Source organism: Pseudomyrmex gracilis, unplaced genomic scaffold (assembly GCF_002006095.1).
Source record: "Pseudomyrmex gracilis isolate BER0280 unplaced genomic scaffold, ASM200609v1 scaffold_108, whole genome shotgun sequence".
NCBI lineage: Eukaryota > Metazoa > Arthropoda > Insecta > Hymenoptera > Formicidae > Pseudomyrmex > Pseudomyrmex gracilis.
Genome location: NW_018020692.1, coordinates 173,778 through 189,524, shown reverse-complemented (window position 1 = coordinate 189,524; position 15,747 = coordinate 173,778). Strand labels below are relative to the sequence as shown.

At 42.9% G+C, this 15,747-nt stretch overlaps 1 protein-coding gene across 1 annotated transcript; it reads left to right on the top strand.

Annotated features, from left to right (window-relative positions):
• The first annotated feature begins 13,657 nt into the window (after window positions 1–13,657).
• Window positions 13,658–15,370, top strand: LOC109856131 (fork head domain-containing protein FD4). The gene has a single exon (XM_020431075.1). The coding sequence runs from the start codon at window positions 13,957–13,959 to the stop codon at window positions 15,226–15,228; it is 1,272 nt and encodes a 423-aa protein (XP_020286664.1). The 5' UTR covers window positions 13,658–13,956; the 3' UTR covers window positions 15,229–15,370.
• Window positions 15,371–15,747: the final 377 nt, after the last annotated feature.

Here is a 15,747-nt window from a genome sequence, read left to right as displayed (position 1 = left end):
TTCTACGAAGTAACCGCGTGAAATCTTTTCCTCTCTCGCTTTAAAACGTTTTAAATACTGTATGTGCTTTAAATATTTTATTGTATAACTTTCTCTTTCTCTCATATTTTTTATATATATAATTACCTAAAATTGAATTAAAGTAACACACACACGCACACACACACACACATACTTGAACTTTTACGAGGTTTCAATTTATCAAGTATAACATCGCAGTTTGTTTCCTGCGCGAGCGCAACGCGAGCTCGTCGTTGATTAATTCGCGGCGGTGTGACGCAAGATCGATTAGGGGATTACGCGATACAAATCGCTCGCGACAGACCAACGTCGAAAATATCTTGGGGAAAATAGTTATCAGAGTGGCGAACGAGAGCGGCGTGATACGTATTTACTATTACGACGTTTTGTTCGAGGCTCGCACGTACGAGACCGTAATGGGCTCGGCTCACAATGGAATATAACCATCAATGGTGAATTATGTCGGGCACGTGTCTCGGCATAGCTATAAAGAAAAGAGATCGACTGGCCGCTTTTGTTCGACGACGATTGCGATATGTACTCACGTGGCCGGTGGGCGTGCAATGGGATGTTAAATATCGTAATAATGGGTTTATTATGCGGCCCATCATCTGCGAGACGCGTCCACGGCAATGCAAATGCGACTGCGGTAGTTTTTGCCGCCGATTTTTTCTAATATTGTGTAATGTCACAGATATTACACAATAAAATACCGGAATGTTTTTATATTTATTTAAAACAAATCACTCAAGACGCGTACGAGGTGAAAAAAAAAAATTATTGCCGATGGCTTCTTTTGACTCTTATTCCAATAAATAACAGTCGTATTATTACTTGTCAATTTTAAGTAAAAAACATTTAACTAATTTACATCAATGGTAATAAAAAACTTGAGCATGTATCTCAACATAAAATTGAAGATTTCTTCAACATACGAATATGCAAGTAATAATATCGACAAGTGAAAAATACGAACGCGTTATACTGACTCACGTTCTGGTAGGGATGAGCATTGTCTACTGATGGAGATACTAGAGAACATTTTATTACATAGTATACCTTCATCGAGTTTCATTGCCGAAAGTCGGTAAAACTTTTCCACATGATGCGATTGAATCCTAGCGCCACAAACGCTCGTCGATCCTGATGGGAACATGCTACTTCGTAATAAAACACCATGCTAGATGGCGCGCAATGAAACACCAATGCGAATAAAATAGGGTAAATATTAGGAGCGAGAAATGTTTAAATGTGCATCTCAGTATTCGACATCACGATTTAACTTCAATAGAAAACATACCAATTCCAAATTGTTTTTTTTTTTTTTTTTTTTCAAATTGTCAGTTGTAGGAGAGAGTATTGTATTTTTTTATAGACAGAAAGACAATATATATTTAGAAATATAAAAAATGTGTATTTTGATCAAATTTTATATATAACTTTATTATAATTTAGCTTGCTTGTAATGTCTGGCAGATTCCCAGATATAGCTTGGGATAATCCAATTACGAATTATTCACGTCAAGGCTCGTGCTCTCTTCACTCTCATCACAATAATCGTGTGCCGAAACGATCGCACAATAACGATCGCCGGTGTGTATTGTCGTTTTCTCAATGGGCGCCCCTAACTAAATACCTATCGAACAGTTACACTCGTCAAAGCACCCCCCCGTGTGCCCTGTTGCACGCGTGAAATCGGTCAAAGAACCGTGAAATCATGAAACGAGGACGCGCGAAACAGAACGCGATTCTCGTGCAAAGCGGAAAAACTTAAACTACAACGCACAAATTAAAGATAAAAAAAAAAAAAACACAAAAAGCGATATATAATGAACGTGATATCAAGATAAATAATAAATGCAAAATAAATAACGGAAAAATGAGAGTACAGTACAACAACAAAGCAAACAATGTATGTTCCTGCTTGTGAAAGTGGGAGAACCTTTTGAAGTCGAGCAGAAGACGACGTTGCACTTTTCTGAAAAGCTTCTCAAGAGAATACAAAATGTTCTCTCATCCCAGTCCGGAACCTGTCTTCGTCCGGACGAGTGGCACGAACTCAATTGAGTTAGAAAGAGTTGGAAAACAGGCTCCGGTCTCCGCTAATCCGCGGCTTAGCGGGGCATGAGTGTAAATATTGATTCCAATCTAGCCGGTTGGTGACAATGGATCGTATCGACGACCGCTGTTAAGCGCGAACCGCTGTCAAAATAGTCACTTGCAAAATAGTCATCTACCCCCATTCGTTCAACGAGCGATTCTGCAGTCGTCAGCGCTCTTCTGTGTCTCTTTGTATCTGTTGGGATATCTGAAGAAAGAATTCGCTTTAAAAATCCACGTGGATTATCTGATAGATCGCACAATCGTCATCGTGACGTGGTACATCGCACCACGTATACGCGTTTAACAAACACACATTTCCGCTTTAACTTGTCGCAAGATGCAAATTAAAACAATATTTCTACGTGTTTCTGTTTTTTTTTGTTTGTTTTTTTTTTTATCGTACCACGTGTTTAGTTAAACTCTCAAACTTTTTGTATATTGTAAGATTCTAAAACGAACTTTCATATACTTTGAACAATATACTTGAAAATGTGAAAATATTATAAACTGAAGCAGAAATAAAAATGCGCATTTAATCTTCAATCCCAATGCGAATCTCGCCCATTACACTCTTACCTGTCGCCCGCCACTTATATCCGGGGAGGGTGAATTAAAGCGGGCGGTACATTTCCAATTAATATTGTAATATTAATATGGCGATCGGTGATCAACCGATATCTTGCAAGGGAATTATTCATACCGGCGGAATCCCCAGGAGGGAAGTATTTACGCTAATGAAAAAGTAGTTATTACGAAGGATTGCATAATGTGGTGCCTCGCTATGGCGATTTCCTCCCCGCCCCCCTCCATTTACGTAACAAATGAAATGAAATCCATTTAACGTTTGTTAGAGAGTTGAAAAAAAAAAAAAAGAAAAAGGAAGAGAGAAGAAAATTGCTTTGAATTTCTAGATTATTTTCTAGATTATTATGTAGACAAGTGCGTTAATGCGGAGTGTAATAGTTACCTCGAGCAAACGGCGCGGTTACGATAACGTTTATTGATATTCTTATTCGGCGCTTATCCGCGTTGTTCGCAAGGGGGTGAGCCGATCTCCGCATCTCGAGCTCTGCAGGGAACAAGTAAAACGTGAGCATTCTAAGTGAATAATAAACATCGCAGTGGGGTTATATAGATACACGGAGCTTTATACACGGGGTGGGCGCATTCTCTCTCTCTCTCTCTCTCTATCTCTTCTTCTCTTTCTCTTACTCTCCCTTCTACCAAACGTTCAAGATGCCCATATTGGTCCCCTAGCCTCCGGGCAACCCTATCTCGTTCTTATGGACTCGCTCTCCCTCTCTCCATTGGTAAAATTATTATTCGGCTATTACACGATGATTACCCAACAGTATGTGGGTGTAATACGAGAAATAAGCGTGCAGTTTCACGGTGCGGTGGATCCGATGACAAACCGAATAAATTCGCCGCGCATTTAGCGCCTCAGGACGAGACACATGTTCGTACATCTGTCTTTCGGAAACAAGACCTGTGTTTAGCAAATCATCGGTCGCGCGATTTCGCGTGTCTGTATTTCTTTAACTGAACCTGAAAATATTTCATTAGTTTTTATAATAGAGAAAAAAACGAGAGAGAATTACACGTTCTTTATATTAGTTTTTTACGATATAAAGAGACTGTACAACAGAGTTTGAATTTCTCAGAGAAGCAGCGAATTTTCCAAAGATAACGGAATTCGTGTAATCTGTAATAAGACCGCATCTGCATACACACAGAGGAGAGAGAGAGAGAGATAGAGAGAGAGAGAGAGAGACAGAGAAGGAGAGAAGATCGATTTATATTACTTACATCAAGGGAATCTTCATACATGTACTATGCTTTTCCTGTTAAATTGAATCTCAAGGATCGACGTGGTTTATGTCATGCAAATTGGGTCGGCCCACCCCCTTCGGCCTTTCTTCCAAATCCTAATTCAATCCGCTTCTACATGAAGCCTACCTGCTCTTTTCCTTCCCTCCTTCGCCGTATTCTGTTGTGCGAAAGCACGAGCCGCAGAATACAAGCACCTTCAGATGAATCTTTTCAGACAGCTCCTTGAAAAGCTGAGGGACAACTACTTTTTATAAAAACGTGCATAAAAAAAAAAAAAAAAGAAAAAAAAACAATTAGTGCGATAAACAAAATAAACACACATTGTCTGTTGAAAAAATATTATATACATTATTCTATTACATACAACACACGTTGGAAATCCTCGTGACGACAAAAGGAGAAGGAGAATAGAGAAGAGAGGAAGAGAAGCGGGTAGTTTATATTTGATTATTAAATGATTATTTACATACTTTGTACTTGTTTATTGTTAAACTAAAGTTTATTAGGTTTTCTATTCTATTTTGGATTTTAGCTCTCACCACACACCGGACGTAATGAGCGTATGTACATTAATAACGCGTATCGTGCATTAACGCTGATTAATTCAGTGGTTTTGTAAATTTGCTATCGGTTTATGTATGTGTGTATGTGCGTGTGTATGTGTGTGTGTGTGTGTATACCTTGGAGAAGCCGACAGCGCAGGCAGTTCGATATCTTCCACAATGCCGTTGGACATCTGTTTAATTAGCGAATTAAGCGCGAGTCTTGTTTTTCGATAGTCTCTCTCGACACGAGTCAAAGAACACGACACTTAAAATGTGAACGCGTCTCCGACAGATTAAAATCTTTTATTCTTGTATCATTACAAATGTTATATAAAGAGTTTCGAGTGTTTCTACATTTTTTTTTCTATTATCTATGTCTTGAGACGATTTGTTTTTTTAATTTTAAAACTGTTCTTTTTCACGCGTATGCAAATTTTATAATCGCTTGTAGTTTTCTCTTCTGGACTCACGTTACAATTTGGAACCCTTTTCGCCGCTTTTCACGACGATAGAAAAAAAAAAAAAGCGGGAACCCCTTTGTTGTCGACTTCGACGAGTATTGTTGCGGATAACCGCGCCACGCGACAGCTGCCGATAGTATCGATGTCGTCGGCAGGATCTCTATCGGGATATCGAGATCCTCGCGATATCGATCTTATCGCGATGATAAATACCTTTTTTCTCTTGCTTGTCCTCTTTCCTCTCTTCTGCGCGGTTGCTCATACGGGTTGATTATAATTAGTCATAATTAGTCATAATTTTTAAAATATCTTCTTTTCTTTTTCCTTCTCTCGAAGTTATTGCAATCTGCAATAACTCGTATCATGCTTGCAAATGAATATTTATATTTACACAAGCAACAGATCGTGTTATCATCTGCCGTTTTAAAAAAGATTAGAACGCACGACCACTTCTCTATTGTACACACGATCAAATTTCGCCAAGTTATTACAACACATAGTTTTGTGATTATTAAGATCCCTTTTTTTTTTTTTTTCGAAGCGATAGGCATCATGTCGCTCTCGAGCGAACGTGTGTTATGATTAGGAACTGTCTCGAATGGACAATGGCTGCCGAGCAATCTGAAACAGAGACACGGTTATGGGCGGCTGTCGCAACAACTCGAGTGTTTTCGTAGGCCTGCCGAATACCGAGTACAATAGAGAGCCTGAAACGCAGCGGTATCGATGTGGGCAACTCTGTGATGTGTATCTCTTACGTACGGAAATAATATAAATTTTCGTGCCGCAAAGCGAAGCTTCGCACGGTTGCTCTCCGTCGACGACGCTACAAAATGATTACCGTAATTGCAACGATGATTCGCTGCGAACGTCACGTAGGATTGACGCCGCGCGATAAAATTCTACAAATGCGACACGTGTGTGCACGCTCGGTGTTTTTTTATCAGATTTTACGAGACTTTCCCGCCTCCCGTATGTATCGAATCGGGAGTTGAATGACGATATCGTTCGCGCGAATCGTTTTAAATTCGAAGATACAAAACACAAGCGCAAAATTTTGCAATCCACGAGCAGGGAATTAAGCAATTAAAACAATTTGATTAATTGAATAACTTAAAGATCCAGAAACGGATGATCTTTTTTCAATAGAGAGTTAGCCATTGGCTGTCGCCGATGAGGGGATCAATCTTGAAGCTAACGCGACAAGAAGCGAACTGCGCGTGCGCGCGAGCGCTGCACACCCCCGTCGTTGTCGGGCTTAACCAACCGCTTAAGCACTTCGCACGAGCGACAAAAGGGTTTCATCCCCGGGAGTCCCGAACGCGCTAATAGATTGCGCAAATGCTCTTTGCGGGTACGACATCCGAAAGCTATCCGAACGAGCGACCGAAGGGGGTGTAGAGGAGAAGGAGGGTCTGAAATATTCATCCGAAGCCCCGTCGCGCTACCGCGACATTTGGACGGTTATAACCTTGGCGATGCCGCGGGCTTTGATCTTGTATTCTCGATCGCCAATAGCCGCGCGTATCAAAGGCCTCCGATAAGCCTTTCCGCGCTGTTCTCCGCCACTCTCGCTCTTCCTTCCCTTTTCGGCGATAATCCACCCACAAAATGCGCACGGATTTACTTTGGAACCAGAAAACAAATCGCTCCTCGAAAAGCTGAACAAGTTAAATTCTTGTGGAATGGCGACATTAATGATTTATCAGTCATCAATAAATTAAATCACTGCGTGTATATTTATATACTACGCGAATGTGTGTCTCTCTCTCTTTCTCTTTTTATAAAAAAATTGAAATATTTATATATAAAAAATATACACACATTATAAAATATGTGTTGAAAAAAATTAAAATGACTACAATTGGTAAATGTGTGCATTTTAGTCAAATTAAGTGTTTTTTTAATTTCTCTTAATTTATTTATATTGTCTAATTTTTCTGAAACCTACTGCACGCATGCAATAGATAAAAACTATGTTATGTTACCGAAATAATAGAAATATTTACGCTTTACACGTGTATCCGCATATTTTAGAGTTAATCCGACTAATTCGTTAGTAAATCGATGGACGCCAAAACGCCATGACGGGGGACCTTTGTGGGCCCCGTAAAAGGAGCCAACTGCCCCGTTCATTATCTCGAGAGCAGCGGTCAATCGTGACGAGGAACCCTTTTGTGCGAGATCGGAATAGCGATGGGCCGAACGAAGGAAAGTGACCGGTCACCTTTCTCTCTCTTCGGACCCCGAGGGGGCCCGTCCACGCCCATCTCTGGGCCGCACAACAATGGCCAACGCGCCGGGACAAAAGCTAAACACCCAAAATATTGGCGAAAATCCCGGCTTTCTGTTGCGGTTAGCAAGTGGGGCGAGACAGAAGGGCACGGGCCAAGCCTCACAAAATATCTCTCTCGAATCTAATCTGCCTCTCCCCCTCCCGCCCCGTTTCCCCATTCGTAATCCTGTTATACGGCCAAACGGTCACACTTCTCTCTTTCTCTTTCGGTCTCTCGATTGTAGAATAGTTCACTAAAATCGAGAAGGCGCGTTTTCTCTTTCCTTCTCTCACTCTCTCTCTCTCTCTCTTTCTCTCTTTCTTCTTCTTGAACACTTCCGCTCGGATTCCTCTTGTATTCCACTCTCTTGGAATTACGCGCCTCTCCTGGCCACAAAGAGAAACGTCGACGAGAAGTGTCGACACCTCTTCAAGGAGACGGCTCGCGTGCGGCTCACCCTGAAGTGTGAAGTCCAGTGCGCCTCGTTAGGCGTGAAGGACGGCGCGACTGTAAACACAAATGGCACCCTGCCGCGCGTCCTCGTCGCAGCTTCCGCTACCCTCTCAAGTGGCAATTCGTCGTTTAGCGCTCTGTCGCTCTCTGGAGGACACTCTATTAAAGCCACTCGTAGCGTTGCGAATTCAACATCTCCGATGGTCATCAATAGCGAATCAAACCGTCGGTGAACAACGTCGGTTTCGAGAAGTGGATCGACGTTGTGCATTTGACGTTAAATAAATAGTTTTCACACTGATACTTATAAATATAATAATTTAATACTTTTTTTACATAAAAATAAAACAATTTATTTATCATGCAATTTCGTGGTTTTAAATAATAAACTTTGACGTAGCTTCGATTCTACCTTAAGACAAAATAGCACGTAAATTGCTCGGCGATAGAAAAATAATTATTTATCGCGGTTTGGTTGCGCTCTCGAGAAAAAAGTGAGAGCGCAACGGAAATCTGACGGCGAGAAACAGCTCCGGAGCCTGTTGGGATCGGCGCTCTCTCTCTCTCTCTTTCTCTTTCTTTTTCTTTCTTTCTCTTTTTCTCTTTTCCGCTGGAGAGTTTATAAATTATGAATATTTAAGCACTAGAGAACGGTGCTTCTTCAGATCCCGTTGCTGTCGTCGTTGTCGTCGTCGTCGTCCTCGGGCACCGGGTTATTTTCCCGGTCTCCGGTGCAATAACGTCGTGTAACGTGAAAGGGGTGCTTAGGAAACAGGCCGGTACACGACGCTAAAACGGCAGCATCCCTTTGAGACGAGCGTCAAAGCTAATGGACCCCACTCTCTTTACTGCGGCACGCTCTCTTCGCTCTCGTCGCTCTATATATTATAGCTTCGCTCTATATATCTGCCGGTTACCTCCTACCTACCTACACAATTACACAAGAACCAACACTACCCCAACGTCACTTTCCAGCACCTACGACCACCTCCGGGTTTTCTTCTCTCTCTCTCTCTCCCTCTATCTCCGTGTTCATCCCCTATCTCGCCCTTGTCTGTCTTTTACTCTTTCCCTCGGCCATGTTACAAAAGCGGGTCGCGAAGGGCGGCGAGAAAGCTCCGGTAGTGTTTAGTACCAGTTGATTGCAAGCTCGTTAGAATATGCATAAAGCATCGTTGTTAAATGCCCTTTCTCCCGCGCCGCGGAGGCGGGGAATTTAATGGATACGCGCGACTCTGCCGTAATGGCTCTGGCAGCCCCGGAAGTGTTTGCCAAGTTTGCGCTATTTGCTAAACGGCTCGGTCGTAGGAATAGTTAACGATCGCGCGAATCCTACATACGCGATGAGCTGCATCGCCGTTGTGTTTCCATCCGTTGCGCGCTTCTATTTCTAGCCTCTTGCCTTGCGAGTCATCAAGCGAGTTTCGCTAATTTTCCTGTTGCGCCGCGTACCCAATCCTATTTAAAGTTTCAAGTTTTCACAGTTTGCGTTCTTGTCACGCGGAAACGAAGTGTGTCCGTCGATGCTTTTCTTCTCTCGTAGAGTTTACCTTATTGATTGAAACACTTCTCGACGCATTTTTCTTAGAAAGCTAAAACTTTTGTGTACCGACTATAAAAGAGGCTAATGAATTTTTAATTAATTAATTAAGAATAATATTTGTACAGTATTTCATATAATCAGAAAAAATTTGCATAGGTATATGCGTGCAGAAAGATTTTTAACAATAAACAATTTAATCAGTTAATATGTAATCAATAAATTTTAATCTAAACTTGTATATTTATTTAAATGTTTGAGATGTATACATATATATGTATTTATCTATACGTATTATATATTCAATTAAATTTTGACTGGATATCTGATTTGTTCGATCGGCAAGCACGCACAGTATATATATATATACACAGAGAGGAGAGTTTGAAAACCGATTAGCAGTGTATTCCGAAGCATCAAAACCGTCGGATACCTCGTGCGCCAACGCGAAACTCCGGACTTCGAACTTGCCGGTCGCTCCACACCGCGACATTTATTAACTTTAACTAACGGGGAAACTGCCACGAGTTTTCGCCGTGGCGCCGGATTACACGGCGAATTAGCGTTACCCAATTTTCCGAGCGTAGTTTCCATCTCTCTAATGTACAAGGCGAAACCAAAAAGATACAAAGATATCTTATGTCTGAATAAAATATAAACATTAACATCTTATTATTTTGTTATTTCACATATTGTTTTAAACGCATTAATCTTCTTTAAGATTCGATGCAAGAACGAATTGATCTGTCAAAACAATTTCGTTTTTGCTGTATTGACATTTCTCACGTGTCGACATTGAATGAGTTTCTAGTAAAGATCATTTTATGTAATTGCTTTGCATTTCTTTTTTTTTCATTATAATAAGTTTTTAAATAAAACACGTAATAGTTATTTGACTGTGATTAAACGTTTGAAAGATTTGTCACAAAAATAAGAAAAGAATGACAGTTTACTAGTTTGAGTTTTTTGAGAGGACGATGTGGCAAGAACAAGAAGCTCGAAGAGGATGTTCCTGGATGAGGATGCGGAGGGAAATTGGAGAAGCTGTCAACGGTGCGCCATGCATCTGCCACTTACTCGCGCAACACCCTCGATTGCGAGTCCTGGGGTGTACCTTTTTCCCACAATAACGCTCCATTTCGTCACAATTATCGCCATTATTCTGGCACGAAGAGGACAAGAGAAAGAGAGAAAAAGAGAGCGAGAGAGAGAAAAAAAGAGAAAGAGAGAGCGCGCGTTTTAACGCGCAACGCTGCGCGCACAATGGCCCGACATATCTGTACACCATCGAGATGCATCTTTACGCGTCACACTCATATACACACACACACATACGCACGCGCGCGCACGCACGCACGCATTTATACAAACGCGACCCGGAGGTCGTTGCGGCCGCCGCTCGAAATCGACCGTCGATTCTTCCCCCGATCGCTCGTTTTATTGTGTTTTGACAGCGCGGCGGCGAGCTCTGGTTTCGCACAACCACCTTCGGTCGGCTTTTACCATCACGCGCGAGAGATTGATCTTATCGACGCTCTCGAGTTTGCCCCGCGAATTCGAGAGCACTTTATACACCCTCTCTCACTATCCTTCTCCGTTGCTCTCTCTTTTTCTCCATCTGGCTACCTCCCTTTTTGGCTTCTCTTTGAGTTTTCTTTTTTGGCAGCGTGAGACGACAAACGATCGTATCTGATCGGACCAGATATAGAGTTACGAGTTCGCTGCAGGTCCTGTTTCGCGCAAGCAAATACGCTCGCCCGGTTATTTCGAGGAGGGTGAGATCCTCTCCTTTGAAAGAGGTTCGTTTTATCGCGCCTATCTACGCGCGATTTTCACTGTTGCCGATAATGCAATGTCCCGGCTACGTAGATCCGAATGCGCCATCGTGGCGCGAAAAAGCGCGCTAAGTGGATTATACCCCCGGGAAATTGCATCTTTTTACACGACGCGATATTCGCGCAAATTTTCCGCTAAATGCGACGCTAAGAGCCGTACTTACGTTCAATATGTTCCTCGCCAGATTTATCCACTCGCATGTACGCGGCTACGTAAAAACAAGTAAATCCGAGGGAGTACGAATTTTTTTTTTCAATAATAAAGGTTTTTATATATTAAGGTTTTTACATATGTGTAAATATGACAATATCCTTTCTCGAATAAAATAAGCATCCCTCTCTTTTGTTGCTTTTCTAGTACGTAATAAAATTGTCTTTATCGCAACTATCTTTTTTGTTTACACAACAGAAACGTTATAGTTTAGAAAAAAATTGCACACATAAAACAGATATAAATTAAAAAATATTGCATAACCGTGACGACTGCTAGTGACAAAATTCCATCGTAATTCCAACGATGGAACAATGAGCATTATTTACCAAGTTAAAAGCCATGCATTACATCCGCAAGTGTTCGATGCTGGTATTCCAGTTGATTGACAACGCGATATCACTATCTGCAGCCGTCGCACGTACGGGATCTACCGGGTGGTATGTAACTCTATCAACATAGAGAGTTTGTGCACACACGCTTCTGCACGTTCCGCGTATATGCAACGACAACGTTGTATTTCCGTTGCAACAACGAGGCCTCGCGGGCACACGCGGCAGATACTCGTGAATAGCCCGTGATGGGGAATAGTTTGGTGAGAGGGAAGGGAAGAGAAAGAGATACACACACAGACTGCGAGCTCTCTGAGAGAGGGAGGAAACAGCGGGCTGTTATTTACAACGAGTCGCAACAATTGCAATTCGAGCCGGCAAAATCGTAGCCGGCAGTACCTCCGGTTAGGGTATATAAACGCCATATTGCTGCGTTGCACTCGCTCCCTCTTTTGCTCTTGCTCCTTCCTTCCTCTCTCTCTCTCTCTCTCTCACCCGATTGAAAATAGTGTTTTTGTGCAAGCCGAAACGGCAGATATGAAACCAGCATGGCGGATGCTTGCAAATAGTTGCGGGGCGGCGACTACGTACAAATGCGCTCCTCGCGCCTTTGTCCGCGAATCGCGCCACGCGGGCCGAAGGGATTTTCTGACGAGCGGTAAGCGAGAGAGGGTCACGGGATGTAAGAACGGAGGGGTAGAATTCTCCGATTCACCCTTTCGTTTCTTCTTCTGTGTGTTAACGTCTTTTGATGCGGTTCTATTGGCCTCCGCTCGAAGGCCTTGATTTCAAATTCATTGTAAAAAGATCTAATTGAATTGGATGAAAAACCGGTAAGTTGATTGTGACTACAAAGATGATGTGTGAACTACTGCGAGAAAACGTGTATAAATGCTGCATCGCGATATTAATTTCTTTAACGAACTAAGACTTGAGAATAAGAATTTGTTGATTTTAATATTTGTTCTTTTTTTTGGTTGAGATTGACATAAAATACTATCACCAAAACATGTTACCAAACAAAATTTTACTAGTATAAAACTTAGTCTTGCCTCTCTAAATGCCGTGATTTAACTGTGATAATTTAACATCCGCTTTTCTCTTCATCATCAGAACTATCATATCGAAGATCGTAATATGGTTAAAACTATAATTATTTTGATTTTAACGCAATTTTTCTCTCATAAATATGTACCGTTTATATATAAATTTTTCTATTAATACATCTAAATCCTCATAAAATCGTAGAAGAATCGCAAAAATAATAATATATATCTAGCTATTATATTATCGTAAAAATAATAAGCTATTATATATATTTCTATGTCAAGTAAAAAAAAGTTATGCATATAATCTTTACCTTAAATCGCAAAATTCAGGAATCAATACATCCAATTCAATTGTCGAATTATACATATGATTATCTATTCTTGAAATTTCTGTTGTCGAAATCCACGACAACACAGCGCACCGAACACGAGAGCGAGACGGGAAAGCGATGCCATTTCCGAAATTCGTGGTGCAGTACGCGCTCAGTAAACGGGAAACACGCATCGATCGTCTCTCGACTCCCCGGTCCAGAATCGGCTATGATATCAAGCTATGTTAGGCCACGAAGAGATAAGAGAGCGCCGACGACCGCCGCACACCACTATCAGGGTCGTCACCGTCTCCACTACCGCCCCCGATAGCCAGATTACGACCGACCGGGATCAATATCGCAACGTTGTAGGTGTGGCGGCCGGTGGTGGGTGCCATCTTCGTCCGACCCTCCACTTGTTCATTGGCCGGAGCTCCGGCGCTTGAATTCCCCTTCCCGCATCGAATCCTGAACGAGAGTTCTCGCTAGTACACGGCGTTTGAATACTCGGTGCTTCCCCCACTACGCTGAATACCGCACAACTCCCCGCACGGTAGGCGGAGCATGGTGAGAATGCCGCACTCGGAGTGGGAGCTGAAAGCCGTCAGCAAGGCGGTCGTGACAGCCAAGATCGTAAATCATGACCAGTCGGCCGCCCGGAGCGCATCGTGACAAACAGGGTGAAAACTGTCGGAAAACAGTGGCTACCGCGTTTGTCGGCGGCGCGACGTCGCCACCCCCGGGGCGATAATTTGCGACCTTGTTCTAGGAGTTTTGCGCGTACCGCGACGGTGGCGAAATTAGTGGTGCAATAAAGTGCTTCTATTCAGTTATCCAATGTTGGTTTACCAGTTTCATAAATTCGTGATCACGTAGTCTAAGATGAAAAATCGTCGCTGACGCGACTACTGCAACCTCTTTTTTGAGGAGGACAAGTGGTATCAGCCAGGACGATCAATATAGAATTGGCTGATTATCAACGTAGAATGTGCAGCAACGAGAGCCCACCGCCGGCAAAGGAGCCATTGGCCGTTGGCCTGGGCAATCCAATGGCTAGCTTTCTACCTAGTCTCGAGCACTATCGTCTACAACTTTATCACTATGCAATGACAGAACGATTACGGATGGTGCAACAGTTGCATCCGCAACATCCCGGTGTGGTACATTCGCCGACGGGAGCACCAACGGCCCATTTAGGTATAAGTCCAGGTTTTCCGGCGCCGATGCCTGTTTATCCAGCTGCCGCTGCTGCCGCTGCAGCCGGTTACCCTGGACGATTGGCCCTATCTATGGCTCTGCTCCATCCACATCATCAGCGAATACCGGAGGAACCGAAACCGCAACACAGTTACATCGGATTAATCGCCATGGCGATTCTGTCGTCGCCGGAAAAGAAACTAGTGTTGTCTGATATTTATCAACATATTCTAGAACACTACCCTTACTTTCGCACACGTGGGCCCGGTTGGCGTAACTCTATTCGACATAATCTGTCGTTAAACGATTGTTTCGTCAAGTCTGGCAGAAGCGCGAACGGCAAAGGTCACTATTGGGCCATTCATCCGGCGAACTTAGAAGACTTCCGACGCGGCGATTTCCGCCGGCGCAAGGCCCAGCGTAAGGTGCGCAGACACATGGGCCTGGCGGTGGACGAGGAACCCGACAGTCCCAGTCCGCCACCCTTACCCGCTACTCCACCACCCCCGACGGCTCTCGGTCCCCCGGTGGCGTCGCAAACGATGTCCGCGCTATGGACACCGCACCATCATCATCATCAGCAGCAACAGCAGCAGCAACATCAGCAACAACAACAAAATCCTTTCCAAACGCAATCTCATCGACAATCGTCCTTTCAGCCGTCGAGAAAACGGCAATTCGACGTGGCGTCTCTCTTGGCACCGGACGATCAGCAGCATCAGATCGAAGCAGAGATGCTGAGGCCAGCCAAGTCGCGCAGATTTAGTTGCAGCGAGGACGAATTGCACGATTTACCAGAAGCCGACCAGGACGACGAGGATGTTGACGTCGACGTGGTTGCCGACGCGAATGTTGTACCGTCGCCGGGCACGCCACCGTCGGCCAGTCCGGATGTACCCAAAGTCTTGTCTCCGGTCGCTCACTGGAATCATCAGAGTGTACAGAGCGGCGGTCAGCAGCAGCAACAGCAACAGCAACTGTCGGCCGTGCACCTTCATAATCACCTGCACGTCAGGAACTACTATATCCCGGCTAATTCCGCCGGCGGGTCCACTGTCTAATGGAGAGCTTAGAAGTCAGTCGGTTCGCGGCAGGTAGTTGTTCCGTGTCTCGAATGTCCATGATCTTTTCTCGGTTCTTTTTTTTCTATATTGTGATTTTCACGATTCTTTATATACGGGGCGTTTGCACTTATTATTTGCGTTATTTTTTTAAATGACGTTTCTTTGCAATTTAGAATCCATTCTTTTTCAACAAATTACAGAAAAAGAGTTTTGAACATTCAAAACCGTGTAAAACCTTTCTAAAAACTATAATTAAAAGATTTTTCTCGAAGCTGACAATCACAATTTGATCATGTAGCCAAATTTAAATTTTTTAATCACTTTCCAGTAAAATTCAATAGAAGATTTAATATGGGAAATTTAAACATTGGCAAAAATATATAATATTAAAAGACAAGAATACAATTATTTTAATCTATGATTATGAATTGCTCCAAAAAAATTTCAAATTGAGCAGTAAGAGAAAGCCACTGAAAACATATAATACAGTTGGTGTTGCGAATACTTTAGTTCATT

Coding starts and splice junctions, on each gene's coding strand:
- LOC109856131 (XM_020431075.1), top strand. CDS start 13,957: ATGTGCAGCAACGAGAGCCCACCGCCGGCAAAGGAGCCATTGGCCGTT.